Source organism: Arvicola amphibius, chromosome 3 (assembly GCF_903992535.2).
Source record: "Arvicola amphibius chromosome 3, mArvAmp1.2, whole genome shotgun sequence".
Lineage (NCBI taxonomy): Eukaryota > Metazoa > Chordata > Mammalia > Rodentia > Cricetidae > Arvicola > Arvicola amphibius.
The window spans coordinates 69722771-69739282 of NC_052049.1; the positions used below are offsets into that span (position 1 = coordinate 69722771).

At 37.7% G+C, this 16512-nt stretch overlaps 1 protein-coding gene across 6 annotated transcripts in view; it reads right to left on the bottom strand.

Moving 5' to 3' along the window:
* Mctp1 (multiple C2 and transmembrane domain containing 1) overlaps positions 1-16512 on the bottom strand; it is a 592391-nt gene that overhangs the window by 247928 nt on the left and 327951 nt on the right. For all 6 annotated transcript variants that reach the window (XM_042054767.1, XM_042054765.1, XM_042054766.1 and 3 more), the window contains exon 4: positions 14399-14541. In XM_042054767.1, coding sequence (XP_041910701.1) covers positions 14399-14541 — 143 coding nt within the window. The remainder of the gene's footprint in view (positions 1-14398; positions 14542-16512) is intronic.

The window sequence follows — 16512 nt, forward strand, 5'->3', positions numbered from 1 at the left end:
AATGGCTTTAGTTGCCCTGGATCCTATGCAATCGGCTGAACAATTTCATAGAAAGTTTCATGTGCCTGCAAATACCCTTCGCCTTAAGTTTAATATTACTCGCGACCAAGCGCGTGATATAGTTAAACAATGTTCCTCCTGTGTGATTTTTCATCATCCGCCTCATATTGGCGTTAATCCACGTGGGTTAAAGCCACTTACCCTTTGGCAGATGGATGTTACTCATGTTTCAGAATTTGGTAAACAAAAATATTTGCATGTTTCCGTGGACACTTGTTCAGGTGTTGTACATGCCACCCCGTTATGTGGTGAAAAGGTCCTTAACGTAAAGACCCATTGCCTAGAAGCCTGGGCTGCTTGGGGCAAGCCTTATTCTTTAAAAACTGATAATGGCCCGGCATATGCCTCTAAAAGTTTTCAACAGTTCTGCTCTATTTTTGAAATTAATCATATTACTGGTTTGCCCTATAATCCACAAGGACAAGGCATCGTGGAAAGGGCTAACCGCACCATTAAGGAATTGCTTCAAAAACAAAAAGGGGGAATAGCCGAGGGCGCATCCCCGCGAGATAGAATATCTCTCGCTCTCTTTACATTTAATTTTCTGACCTTGGATTCCAATGGCCGTTCAGCCGCGGAAAGACATATGGACCACAGACACAGAAATACAGAATTAGTAAAATGGAAGGATGTAATTGATAACAAATGGTATGGACCGGACCCTGTGATACAGAGGTCCAGGGGAGCTGTTTGTGTCTTTCCTCAGAATCAGCCAGACCCGGTGTGGATCCCTACCAGACTGACAAGGATCGTGACAACACTGGAACAGCCTGACGAAGAGCAAGGAGATGTTGCTGCTCCTGATCCTGTTGGTGAACCTGCCGGTTCCAGTTGAATCTGAAGAATCTTATTTCTGGGCTGTGGCCCGTACATGGCCCATTCCAATTCCTGTTCACAATGAGTCCACAATATTGCCACAATTTTTTGTTGATAGTTGCCAATTGAACTTAGTTTGCAAAAAGGTGGATGCTCAGGAACAAAAATTTAATCAAACTGTAGTGCCCCTAGCAGGAACTTTATGTTTTACCACAAATCAGAGCACTTCTATCTCAGACTGCATCTTGCTAGATGCTATGAATCTTACTGTAGCTAGAGATCCATTTTTAGAAGATACCCCCAATTTTTTGAGAAAGGCCATTAGCGTAGCCCTGCCTCAGGTTAGATCTGGAGCTAAATCTGGATCTGGCTCCTATTCCGGTTCCAATGATACTGTTAATGTTACCACTTATGGGATAAGTTGCAACCTTACAACGCCCAATTGGGTACAGGTTAGCAAGGTTAATAATAGTGATTCACAGGTTGGCAATAGTAATCATACTAGTAATAATATTTTTTCTTGGTCTGTCCCTAGATGCTCTGGTAATGATTTGAGCTATCCCCCTGAATTTGTGGATTGCAGAGGACGATATGATAAGTTTTACAATAATTCTGGATGGGTTCTTAGGAATCTTAACCATTTTAAGGTTAAAAGAAAATTTATGATAAAGGTTGGATCACCCTTTACTCCATGGATACTTATGAATTCCAGAGGAGCTATAACTGAGTTGTCTCCATTTGCTACATTTGTTCGCTCTGGAATAATTATGTTAAATAATTATACAGGGATTATGAATCACACTTCTAAAGAAATTAATATAACTAGTGTAGAGAAAAAACATAATACTACTCTACGGCAAACCAGAGTTTGCCTGGATCCTCCCTTTGTCTGGCTTTTGTTTAATACTACAGGGAGTTCAAATAATACTGCAGTTGATTGCAAGAAGGATAATTGCTCTCTGTCACAATGTTGGAATTTCTACCATTCAGGTGCGATTGTTATGCGCATCCCTACCTTTGTGTTTTTGCCTGTAAAAGCCAATCCTAAGAACTTCCCATTAGCCACCCTGGTTCGCCGGAAAAGGGATTTTGGTATTACAGCAACTATTGTGACGGCTATTGCAGTGTCTGCTGCTGCGGCTGTTACTGCAGGAGTAGCTATGGCCAATCAAGTTCAGACAGTTACTTTTATCAATTCCGTGGTTCAAAAAACCTCGGACGCTATGTATATACAAGAAAAGATTAACCATCAATTAATGTCAGGTATTTTATTGTTAAATAAGAGAGTTGATTTGGTGGAAAGAAATATGTTAAAAATGTTTGATATAGTTACCTTTGGTTGTGTAGATCGTACTAAGCACTTGTGTGTTACCCCCTATACTGCTACCCTTAATGAATCCCGAGCGATTTCTCAATATCTAAATGGCAATTGGACAAGGGAATTGGAACAATTGCAAGCCAATTTTAGTTTGAAGATTTTGGCTTTGAATCAAACCCAGGCGACTATGGTTTCGCTGGGGGAATTTACAGATTGGCTGGTAGATACCTTTTCATATATTAAGGAATGGGCAGGGGTTGGCGTGCTAGGATTAATATTAACTTCAGGAGTGATATTGGCGTTGTTTCTGATTCTAAGGCTGATTCGGGTAAGGAAACGGGAAAAGGTGGCCATTGAACGTGCCCTCGCAGCCTTGGAGGCCGGTAACTCCCCCCAAGCTTGGATCAGCATCTTACAGGACTCCTGACCCTGATCCCTGCTTTTGCACCCGAAGGCCATTGAGCCATTGCACTCGGAAAGAGGGATCGATGAGGTTCCCCTGAATCTGGGGATGTGTTTTCCTGGACAGGAGGTTTTGCACCTAAGAGTGCACTGAGTAGATCCACTCAGGAGATCATGACCTTATGCATATGGGTAGTCCCGCTTATTTTTCCCATCCCTGAGAAAAACGGGACATGTCTACATTTTCAGGGTAAGGTCCTCTGACCTCAGCCTTGACTGTCTTTTAAATTTCATAAAATTAAAAGGGGGGAATTGTGGCGGCCGCACTTACATTTCGCCATTACAAGATGGCGCCGAGGGCTAAAGTAAACAAGTATGTGGCGCGAACTTTTCGCGCCACATCTGCCTAGCAACAGGTTTCCACCAATCCTTTTCTGCCACGTCACCTAATCAGTAGACACGCCCCGTCCTCCTCTATATAAGCCGCCACCCAGCCCGGCTCGGGGGCCCCCTGCTTCCAGCTCTCCCTCAACCAAGCAGCGCTTCATTAAAGTGTGATCAGAGAAGAATCCTGTGTCGGTGGTGATCTTTCCCTGCTGGTCAGGGCTCGCTCGCCGCATATAACATTCAAGTAAACTACATGTTTATTTAATATTTGTTATATCATTTTATTTGTATTAGCAATAGAAGTTTAGAGAAGAGGTAACAAAATCAAATTAAATGTAATGAATATTTAAAAGTATGGGAATTACAGCTTAGAATACTTTTTTTTATTATAATAGAGGAGATAGCATCAAGCATAGACCCAAAGTAACTTAGGATTACAGTCAACAAACACATATTCGCTTGGAGATGAGACTCAACAAATACATCTTCTGTTGGGGATGGGACTCAACAAACACATCCTCTGTTGGGGATGGATCTCAACAAACACATCTGTTGGGGATGAGACTCAACAAACATCTTCTGTTGGTGGTGGGTGGTTGGAACATGACATCAATTTGTTATGCATATGTTTTAAGGTAACTAAAGATAAATTATTTGATATTATAGAAAAATTTAATCTTGGCACACAAATAAATAAGGGTACAGATATTATAGTTATATAACTTTGTAAAGTTATATTAAGGTAACATCAAATTAACCTTTTGTGTTTGCAAACAGTTATTGGGGACAATTCTTTTGTTGTTTGTTTGCTTTGTCTTCAAGACAGGGTTTGTCTATATAACAGCCCTGGCTGTCCTAAAAGTCTCTTTGTAGACCTAGCTGACCTGGAACTCACAGAGATCTTCCTGTCTCTGCCTCCCAAATGCAAGGATTAAAGGCATGCACCACTACACTTGGCTATTGGGGAAATTTTTAATTAAAAAATAAAATTAAAAAAAGAATGAACATGTTTCTTCCTCTGCCCACACTATTTGGAGTTACATATTTAAGTACTAAGATAGTCAGTGAATACATAGACCAATACAGTTCAATGATGATCACAATGAGCAGTAACAGAAGTTGCAAGGGATGTGAGGAGCTACTCTTTGTGGGAGACCAGAATGGCCTCTAGGGAGGTGATTTGTGTATAGAACTGATTGAAAGGAAGGATAGTCACACTAATACAGGGAAGATGTGCTAGTCAGAGGAAACAACAAGAGAAGGACTAAAGTTTTTAAGGATCAGCAAAAAGCCAATGGCATTAAGTCAAAGCGAGAAAGTTGGGAAATGGAAGGAGGTTAAAGAGGTATCTCGAGGCGACTAATATAATTAATGCTGATAGTTTAGTGAGGGAGATGGATGTGAAGCACGAAAATGTATAGGTGATTTGTGATTATACATTCTTATGTGCTTTAAATGGGACAAAACAACAGCAATAACAAAACCAACCAAACAAAAAATAACAAAAAAGGGAAACCAGGGAAAGGTTGTGAAACAACAACCAATCATGCCTCTACCCAGAGAAGTTTAGAGCTGTGTTGCCTAATCTGTTTAAAACATAAAATGTTTGAACACTGGGATAATGAACAGAAAAGGGTAAGTCTCTTTCCGAATGGATGACCCAACCCACTGGACTCTTTAGGATTCGATACTCGGTGAGTCAGAGAGAATGAATAGCCCAGCGTTTCTGTATCTAATCCTAGCTATGACAATGAGTGGGAGCAGCAGGTACAGCAGTCCCCAGTCTACTAGTGGTTTCACCTAGTGCAGGTGCACTTCAGTTAAAAGCAACACAACTAAATGAGCACAAAGTTGATTTTTAAACAAAAAGATAAATACTTTGCATTATGAAAAGAGTCTCAGATTTGAGGAGTCATGGGAATTTAGTTAAGAAGTTAGGGCTTCCTATTGTCTCTTTATCATTCAGTTTGCAGTTGCTTGATTTCATACACAAACTTTCAGAGTTTATTTATTGTAGAAGATACTTGAGCTCACTTACACATCTGAGCTTTTGCTACCTGCTCCATGGGCATTCATGAAAAGACTACATACCTTTGTCATATGACACTGCTCTACTTACAGGTGGTCACGGTAGCACATTTATAAACATAAAGACATTAGGAAAATTTCTCATGAAATGTCATAATTATGTTGTTCTCAAGCTTTTAAGCTTGGTGCCATCATACAAAGTAGAAAACAATTAATATAGGGACTGGATTACTAAAATTCTACCACATTGGGCTATTTAACATTGAATCTCTCCTTACCATAATCGCCAGAGTCTTTCCATTGTTGGGATGTTAGAGATTTGCTTTAGTTCTCAGTTCCCATAAAACAGAAAGACATAAACATGGGGAAATGGAAATGCCATAGTACATTTATTATTGAAGTCATTAGCTGTGTTACGTGGTTCTAAGATCTACAAATTATTTGTTAGAGGGAGAATTGCTCTGGGTATATCTTCAAAAATATAGAGCATAGGGAGAATAAAATAGAAAATGCATTTCCCATTACAACATCAACAAGAATAAATAACATTTACTCAGCAGTTACTGTATCTTAGAACCTGTTATACATTGATTTTAAATTTTAAGCCAATTTCATAGCCCAGTTATTAAAATATTGCTTGTATTTTTCAGGTAAACAATTTAAACATTTATTTCACATCAAATTTGAGGGCTAGGAAAAAGCAAGATTCAAACCTTGCTTTAAGCTTCAAAATATAAAGCATGTTTAAATTCAATATATATAGCATAGGTACCCCAACCTGAGGGAAACATTGGAAATTCACACTTAAATGATTTTGTATGACGTGTCTGTCAACATATCTCCACTCTCTGAGTTGGAAACATTAGGTAGCATTAGGTTAGAAACTGTTTGGGTGATATTTTTGATCATCTTAAAGTATATTTAAAACAATAAATATTTCACAATGAACAAGAGCTTACTACCAAACATGAAAAATTGTTTGAAGTGCATATCAGTGAAAGCACTTTTGAACACCAGTCATTCATCTCAACTCACTTCTTTTAATGTCAATGCGAATTTTGAGTTCAAGTGGCTTCATGTCCACAGGCAATTATGGCTTCAAAGGAGGTTAGTCCTGAAAGTTCCAATGGTTTGTATCTTTATTCATTTTTTTACTTAAAAATACTGAGTGAATTCTTTCTTGGGACCAGATTCTGTTCTAGTCACTTGAAATGTTTGTAGTAATGAAATTAAATGTTTGATTTGTTGAAGCTTCTGTAATGCGGAAGTGATAAACAAAACCTTCAAAAAATATATTTACCTAGTACTAGCCAGTGCAGTAGCAAGAATGCCCAGGGAGTAGTATCCTGGGAGGTTTTACAACAGAGGGACAGAACCAAACTAAAGGTCCATGGTTTAAACTTCTTTCTATCTCCCAGTTCCTTCAAAACCCCTCAGTGTCACTTACTTCCATGTGTTAATGACCTCTTGGCCCTAAACTCACGCTGGGAGACCCAGGGTTAAAGGACTCTTCACTCACATCCAGCCAGTGTGGAGGCAGGAGCTGTTTTGTGCAAGAATTCCAAATTCACACAGATGGGCCAGCACATGTCCCATGCCTATTCGTGATTGAAGGTTCAGGATTAAGTGGAAGCCTAATTTATGCTTTGTGCTTTATTTATTCCTTAAACACCATTTTTATTTAATTTTTTTTCATACAATATATTTTCATCATTTCCCCTCCCCCAACTCCTCCCAGATCTTCCCCACCCAACTTAATGCTTGTTCTCAAAAAAGTAAAATCATAAAACACACAAAATTAGTAAACAAATAATCAAAAGACCAATAAAGCAAACTAACAAGATACCCAAACGAAACAAAATGAAACAAAAAGTTCACAAAACAAACAACATGGGCTTCATTTCAAGTTAGCCAATCACTCCTAGGCATGAAGTCTTTTTTGAAGTTGATATATCCAGTAACACTTGAAGGGAGAAAACTAATTTCCCTTTATCAGAGAATCTCAGCTGCAAATAGCTTCATGTTAAGGGGTGGGGCACCGTGTCTACTTCTTCCTGGGACCCTGTCTGTCTTGAATTTGTGCAGGTCTTATGAACACTGGCACCGTCTCTGTGAGTTCAGGTGTGCATCAGTCTGTTGTGTCTGGAAGACTCTGTTTCCTTGGAGTCATCCATCGCCTTGGCTTCTTACAATCTTTCTGTGCCCTCTTCCACAGAGATTCTTGACATTTGAGGAGAGGTTTGATGATGCTACTCCATTTAGGATTGAGTATTCCACAGTCCCTCCCTCTGCACACTGTCTAGTTGTGGGTCCCTGTGAGTTCTCATCTACTGCAATAAGCTTCTCTAGTGAGGTGTTGGTCTGGTGATTCCTCTTTCTGATGGTCAGGTGTTTCTTGTATGCACTGGGAAGATGGATCCTATTTTCTGATCAAAGTTGTCTGTGTCTTTTGGTTAGGGGATTCAGAGCATTGATACTTAGTTATTAATGAGCAGTATTCATTTATTCCTGTTATTTTGTTGTTGCACTGTGAGTTTACCTGCTAATTTTTATTTACTATCCTTAGATTAATTATTCTCTGTGTTTCCTTGGGTGTGGTTAACCTCTTGATGCAAAAGTTTTCCTCCTAGTGCCTTGGGTAGAGCTAGATTCGTCAATTCAAACTGACTTATCATTGAAAGTTTTTCTTTCTCCATGTATTATGGCTGATAGCTTTGTTACATATGCCAGTATGAGCTGGCATCTGTGGTCTCTCAGAATTTGTAGAACATCCACCCAAGTGGTTCTGGTTTTCAGAGTCCCCACTGAAAAGTCAGGTGTTATTTTAATGTGCCTGCATTTATACAAGACTTGATCTTTTCCCTTGAATCTTTTAATATACTTTCTTTGTTTTATACATTTAGTGTTATAGTTACGACGTGCTGTAGAGAATCTTGTTTCTGGTACTGGATGTGGGATTCCTCTCTGTATGCTGTGAATACCATTGGTTAATAAATGACTGCTTTGGACCTATAGCAGGGCAGAATTTAGCTAGGTGGGGAAAACTAAACTAAATGCTGAGAGGAAGAAGGCGGAGTGAGGGAAAAGCCATGGAGCTGTCGCCAGAGACAGATGCACTGAAACTTTGTTGGTAGGTCACAACCTTGCAATGATATACAAATTAATGAAAATGGTTAAACTAAGATATAAGAGTTAACAAATAAGAAGTTAAAGCTAATAGGCCAAGCAGTGATTTAATTATTGCAGTTTCTGTGTGGTAATTTCGGGGCTGAGCAGTCGGGAAACAAACAAGCGACCTCCTTTATTATTTTGAGGTATGCTTCTTTTATCCCTATTCTTTCCAAGACCTTTAATCATGAAAGGGTGTTAGACTTTTTAAAAGGCTTTTCAGCATCGAATGAGATGATAATGTGACATTTTTTTCCTCTCAGTTTGTTTATATGGTGGATTACATTGACAGATTTTCAAATGTTGAATCAGCCCTGTATCTCTGGAATAAAGCCTACTTGGATGCTCTTTTTGATGCATTCTTGATTCTGTATGCAATATTTTATTACTTTTGCATCTATTTTCATGAGAAAAGTTGGTTTGTAATTCTCTTTCTTTGTTGAGTCTTTGTGGGGTTTGGGTATCAGAGCAACTGTAGCCTCATAAAATTAATTTGGTAATGTTCCTTCTGTTTCTATTCTGTGAAATAATTTGAGGAGTACTGGCATTAAGTCTTCTTTGAAAGTCGTAAAATTCTGTGCAAAAACCACCTTGTCCTGGGCTGTTTTTTGGGTGGGTGGAGACTTTTAATGACTGTTTCTATTTCCTTAGGAGTTATAGGTATATTTAAATTGTTTATCTGATCTTGATTTAGCTTTGATAAGTAGTATCTATCAAGAAAATTATTCATTTCTTTTATATCTTCCAGTTTTGTAGGTTTTCAAAGTATAACTTAAAGATTCTTTTGATTTCCTCAGTATCTGTTGTTATGTTTCTCTTTTCATTTCTGATTTTGTTAATTTGGATATTCTTTCTGAGTCTGTTAGTTATTTTAAATAAGGTTTTATCTATCTTGCTAATTTTCTCAAAGAACCAATTCTTTGTTTCATTGATTCTTTGTATTGTTCTCTTTATTTCTATTTTATTGATTTCAGTTTAGTTATTTCCTGTCATCTACTCCTCTTGGGTATGCTTACTTCTTTTTGTTCAGGTGTGCTCTATCGTTGCTAGTATGAGATCCCTCCAATTATTTTATGTAACTACTTAGTGATATAAACTTTTCTCTTAGCACCACTTTCATTTGTGTCCCATAAGTTTGTATATGTTATTCATTCATTTTCATTGAATTCCTTAATTTCTTTATTTTTGTCTTGACCCATTTTTCATCCAGTGGAGAGTTGTTCAATTTCCATGAGTTTGTAGGGTTTTTGTTGTTGAAATCAAGTTTTAATCCATGGTGGACTGATAAGATACAGGGTGTTGTTTTAATTTTCTTGTATTTGTTGAGAATTGTTTGGTGATCCAATATGTAGTCAATTTTGGAGAAAGTTCTGTGATGTGCGGAGAAGAAGGGATATTCTTTTGTGTTTGGGCGAAATGTTCTGTAGCTCTGCTAGGTCCATTTGGTTTATAATGTCTGTTAGCTCCAGTATTTCTGTTTAGTTACTGGCTTCATGATCTGTTTGTTGGTCAGAGGGGGTATTGAATCTCCCACTATCAATGTGTGAGGGTCAATGTGCGATTTAACCTTTAGTAATTTTTTTTTTTTTACAAATGTGGGTGTCCTTGCATTTGGGGCATAGATGTGAATAATTAAAATATTATCTTGGTGGATTTTTCCTTTAATATATATGAAGCATCCCTGTTGCTTTTGATTGATTTTGGTCTGAAGTCTATTTTGTTAGATGTTAGAATAACTACACTGACTTGGTTCTTGGGTCCATTTGCTTGGAAAATCTTTTTCCAACACTTACTCTGAGGTAATGTCTATCTTTGATGCTGAGTTGTGTTATTTGTATGCAGCTGAAGGATTCATAATCACATCCATCCTGTTAGTCTTGTCCTTTTTGAGAAATTTAGTCCATTGATACTGAGAGATATCAATGACCTGGTATGGGAGGTCCTTCTGTCTATGTGTTGCTTTTATTGGTTAATGAATAAAGAACTTCTTTGAGCCTATGGCAAGGGCAGAACAGAACTAGGTGGGAAAAAGTTAGGCTGTATGCTGGGAGAAAGAGGGAAGAGTCAGAGAGAAGCCATGGGGCCACCAGAGATAGATACTAGGAACTTTACCGGGTAAGCCACAGCCATGTAGTGATATACAGATTAATAGAAATGGAAGAGTTAGCCAATAAGAAGCTAGAGCTAATAGGCCAAATAGTGATTTAATTAATACAGTTTCTGTGTGATTATATTGGGGCTAAGCAGCTAGGAACCAACAAACAACCTCCTTACTACAATGATTACTGATCCCTCTTTTTGTTTGTTTGTTATTGATGTTGGTGGTGGTGTTAGTAGGGGAGAGAGAGAGAGTCCCTTCTTTCACTTTTTCTTGTGTGAGATTATTTATTTTCTGTGTTTCATGGGTATAGTTAAACTGTTTGGGTTGGATTTTTCTGGCTAGTACCTTCAATAGGGCTCAATTTTTATATAGGTATTTTTAAATTAGACTTCATTATGGAATAACTTGCTTTCTCCATAGATGGTGATTGACAGTTTTGCTGGGTATACTTGACTGGGCATCAGTGGTCTCTTAGAATCTATAGGCTCTTCTAGCTTTCTTTTCAGTCAGGTGCAATTCCAATTCAAAATTAATGTTTTGATTATTATGTGGTGAGGAAGCTTTCTTTTCTGGTCCAATTTATTTGGTATAAGCTCCATGTAATTTTTTACGCATCTACCTCTTTAGGTTGAGAAAATTTTGTTCTATGATTTTGTTGAAAATATTTTCTGGGCCTTTGAGCTGAAATTCTTCTTCTATTCCTATTATTTGTAAATTTGGTCATTTTATAGTGCCCCAGATTTTCTGGATTTTTGTATCAAGACTTTTTTAGATTTTCTTTGCTCAGCATATCTATTTCTTCTACTTTATCTTCAACACCTAAGATCCTCTTTTCTATATCCTGTATTCTGTTGGTGAAGCTTGTGTCTGTAGTTCCTGTTCTATTACCTAGATTTTTTATTTTCAGAATTCCTTCAGTTTGTGTTTTCTTTATTGTTTATATTTCCAGTTCAGGTTTTGAACAGTTTTATTCATTTCCTTCAAGTGTTTGCTATTTTAGCAATTTTTGTTTGTTTAGTTTAGTTTTCCCTTGATTTTTCATTTTCTTTGTGGGGGCTTTCTTCAAAGGATTTATTTGTTTCCTCCAATTTTTTTGTTTTCTTTTTCTTAAGGGAATTATTAATTTCCTCTTTAAGGACCACTATCATCTTCATAAATTTTTCTGAGGTCATTTTCTTTGTGCTTTAGCTATGTTGGAATAGTCAGAGTTTGCTGTAATAAAATAACTGGACTCTGGTGGTGACCTTGGCATCTAGGCATCTGCTTTGGGGATGATTATAGGTCTAGGTGCTGATTTCTGAGTTTGTCTTTATTGGATAGCTGCTTTATTCCTTGGTTTTTCTGTTTCCTCTCTGGTCTTCTGGCTGGCATGGCCTGTGATTGAGCAGGGGGTCCCCACCCAAGTTGGGGGTTGGATTCTGATTTCATTAGCCTCTAGCTGAGCAGGAGATCTCACTGCCTGAGTCAGGAGCATGAACATGGTGATGAGGATGGGAGGAGGGGCTGGGGACAGTGTGGTGGTGGGCACTAAGAGAGTGGGAGAGGTCACAGGCAGATGGCCTAAGTGGGCTTCTGGCAACAAGCATAGCCTCTGGTAGAACAGGGTATCTCTGACAGAGTCGAGGGATGAGTGAGACACTATGACAAGGAGGGTACTGGGAGAGGTGTTGGGGGTAGGGTAGGAGGGGCATCAAGAGAGTGGGTTAGGTCAGCTGGCAGATAGCCTACCTGGAGTTCTAGTGGCTAGTGTGGCATCTTGTAAAGCAGGGCCTATCTTGACTTCTTTTCAATATAACATTTTCTTTGACTGAGATAACTTTTTCTTCCACTTTATCTGCAAGACCTGAAATTTCATCTTCCATGTTTTTATATCTATTGGTATTGTTTATCTCTGATGTTTTCGTTTGACATCTTAAGTTTTTCATTGCTAGTTTTATTTTTGTTTTGTTTTCCTCAATGATTCTATTTCTTTGTGAAACAAAACTTTTTCTTACTTTAAATGCTAAGGATTATACCTATAACTTCAATGTTCTCCTTAGTAACATTCACTCTGATACTGTGATCAAATCAGATAATACATATGCCACTTGTTTTTCCTTTAGCTATTGGCAGGAGAATTCTAGGCTAAATGTTTTCTAACCATCTAGTTCACAAAAGTGTTTTCATAGTGCTGGTTACTGTAGAATCAGTTCATTTCTGAGAAATCTTTTAGACAAGATTAACCATCTATCAGAGAGACTATAAGTGCCACCTTAGAGTTTAGTAATGGAGTCACATAGTGCTGTGCAGAGACAATATAATGTTCTAATGCTCATGAAGCCATGTAGTAACTCAGTGTCATTCACACCAATTGCTTTATTTGGATCTTTGAATACCTAAGACCAAGCCAGTAAAAAAAGGACAGCACATAAACATATCATGGAAATAGGTTTAAGGTTGTTTTATCTATCTATCTATCTATCTATCTATCTATCTATCTATCTATCTATCTATCATCTATCTGTCTGTCTGTCTATGCATCTATCTATCTATCTATCATCTATCATCTATTTTTGGTATCCTATGGATGTGTACCTGCGTGCATGTGTGTGTGTGTGTGTGTGTGTGTATAGCACATATGCCCATATATGCAACTATGGAGATCTAAGGTTGGCTTCAGGGTGTTTCTTACTCAATTGCTCTCTACTGTATATATGTATTATACATGTAAGCATTTTATGTATGTATGTATGCATGCATACATTTTATGTATGTATTATGTATGTATGTGTCTGTATGTATTATATCTGTCCATCCCTATATATCTCTGTATAATTTTATGACATATTCTTTTTATTGTACTTGAAGCTTGATATTTTGGCTAGATTGGCTGTCTATTGAGCTCAGGAGGTCTGCCTGTCTTCACCCCTATGCACTGGGTTTACAGATGTATATAGTCATTTCTGATCTTTTTGTGGGTGCCAGGGACCCCAGTAAAAGTCATCTTGCATTGGCAGCAAGTGCTTTAATCCCTCAGCCATCTCTTCAGTCCCAAAGCCCTAGTTTCTTAAGAAGCAAAGTAGCCTCCTTTTCTCTTCTTTCTTTTATCTTTATCATCTATCATCAAAGTAGCACCAGGAACTTGCTCAGAACAGGGATGCAACCATGCTCAGTAAGGCCGAAGCTGGCAGGCAGAAAAGGCAGTGTTTTATTTGGGCTAACATGTACCAACAGCACTAGATTTTTTGTATCTTCTATACACATTTCCAGAAATAAACTGCCAAATCAGTGAGTGCTGCTACCTTGAACCTAAAATTTGAATCACAACTCTGCAAGGAGACTAAGATTACACACTAGTCTAAGGATCTACTAAATCAGCATCAGCATAATGCTGTTTTGTGCAAACTGATAAGCACATTCATAATAGCTGGTTAAAAATGAGCCTAGAGGCCGGGCGGTGGTGGCGCACGCCTTTAATCCCAGCACTCGGGAGGCAGAGGCAGGCGGATCTCTGTGAGTTCGAGACCAGCCTGGTCTACAAGAGCTAGCTCCAGGACAGGCTCTAAAGCTGCAGAGAAACCCTGTCTCAAAAAACCAAAAAAAAAAAAAAAAAACCAAAAAACAACAAAAAAATGAGCCTAGATCATAGCAAGAAAAGTGACATTTTTGTGAGCGGACTTCCATATTTTGGAAAAAATTTATACTAGTGGGTAAATCTATCTATTCCATGGTAGTAAAAGGGGAAAGCCACACCTCCCTCAACCTGCAACTCTCACAAGAAAAGCTTAAGTAGCTCATTTAGAAACAAAACAAAAATGATGAGTTCTGTGGAGGTTGTCCTTCATGCTGGGTTCTTTGGAGATTTACTGTTTCATGTGCTCCCAAACTACAGTGATTCAGTTGAAGGCACAAAGCAGGAGATGGATCTCATAGTCTTCCTGTATGTCTACCAACAGAAATGTTTCAAATGGAAGTGACCCCAGCAGCTTACCATCCCATCTCATTTATGTTACATTATCTTGGATTAGAGCTGTTAACAGTAGTCTTTGTTGAAAAGTCCTCCAGAGAAATGAGAAACGACGATTAAACAAAGATTTCTGAGTCAGATTCCATAATGAAAAAGCAATGGAATAACTCACCTTGATATACAGTGGCTCTCTAAGATGGTCAACAAGAATACAAGCCTTTTCTTCCCACACAGGATTCAGGTTCTTGTGTATAATTTTACTTCTAAAAACTTCTTTTCTTCCAATTTTAAACTTCACATATGGATCACTTGTCCCTGTTGAAGAGATTCACATCAGTCATTCCTTTCTATGCACATTGGAACATCAGAAAGAAATAAAGGGTGAAAAAGTTAATTGAGACCTATCCCACAAGAACAGGTTTTCTTCTCTAAATCTGAAGTAAGATCAAATTCTCATCATTATTGTCATTACTTTATCTTGTGAGCATAATTCTGTAAATGTATCCTGCATTTTCATAAACACAGTTGCTCTCATAGTGGTGTAACTAATTTACATTAGACTAGCAGTCTTTGAAGGTTCTCCTTTTCCTGCATCTTCATCAGTATGTGTTGCTATTTGTTTTCTTAATGATAGTTATTCTGGTTATAGTAAGACAGGAGATCTCACTGTAGTTTTCAATTTTCATTTCCCCAGCTGCAATGGCTAAGAATGCTGAACATTTTTTATCATATATTTACCAGCCAGTTCCAGTAGAACTGTTGAGAATTTTGTATCTGTTTCATTAGCCCACCTTACTGGTTGGGCTGGTTTTGTTTGTTTGTGGTATTTGTTTCTGGGTTCTTTACATATATTTTAGGCATCAATCCCATTAGATATTGAGCTAGTGAAGATTTTTCTTCCCATTCTGTGGGCTGTCTCTTCATTCACTGTCTCTTTGTTCAAATTGTTCCTTTGATGTGAGCATTTTAGCATCAAGCAATCACAGTTGTCAATATTTGGTTCATTTCCTGAGCATGGAGGTTCCACAAAACAAACAAAACTTATAGAAAAATAGAGATTGTAATATAGCCCTTACTACAGAACTATATAGAATACTTAGTAACCTTGTTTAAAGCCCTAAGGTCAGTTCCCAGTATGACTAATAATAACAAGAAACAAAATCCTAAAAACCAAACTATCATAAAAAGCACCTATTTGATTTGAGTATATATTCAAAATACTCTAAGTAAACACACCATAGAGACAGTTGCACATCCATGGTTATTGCAGCCAGATTCATAGTAACCAATGCATGGAATCAGTGACTATAAACATAAGGATATATAAAGATAACAAGGTATACATCCATAATGAAGTATAGATAAAAAGTCTTTAAAGAGACATAAAAGTAATATTAAAGAGTACAGACAGTAATAGATTAAAGGAGTAAAGATAATAAAATCAGTACTAAAAATTAATAAAATAAAAATAAGTTCCAGGACAGCCAGGCCTAGTGATCAAGACACAGAAGGCCAACTGCCATGTGAAAAAGTGTTCAGTATCATACCTATTTCTCAGAGAAATACAAATAAAAATTACCTTGGCATAGAAAGAATGGCTATTATCACAATGACAGAGATAACAACTGCTGGTGAGGATGTGGTCAAGGAGCCTTTGTCTACTGATGGTAGAAATTTATCCAGCCATTATGGGACATTATAAGGGGCCATAAGACTTACAGCAGATGACAACTAGTATTCAAATGTCAATCCACCAGAGGAATGATTATCTGGTGGAGGTTAATCCTGTCCAGACAAGGTCTGCAGAACCATCAACTCAGGAAACTCTTGCCCACTTTTGCTAAATAAGCTTGGTGTCTCTCCTGATGTATATATGTAATCTCATGATTTCATGTCAGTCTTATGGGCACATATATCTGTGGATGGTCAGGAAGATGACTTTTAATTTGGCTATATAATTTTGATATATAGAATATATACTGGGACATTCTTTATAACTATATCTATGTGTCCTATGAGGACAATAGACAATTAAAAGCCTGTTTTATTCCATTTAACTCAGACTAATATCAAAAAATAACAAATTCTCTTCAGTCTAATACAAACTGCACACAATTAGCTCACTTTTACCTCAGAGCAAGTCCAAATTAGGTTAAAGGTTTTTTTGTAAATAGATCATAAGTTTAAAACCTTACAGTTGTGCACAAGGTTAGATGTCCAATCAAGGTTACTACAGAAAGCATCCTAAGAAAAGCATGCCAATTCTTCACTTGCCAGTCTGTTAGC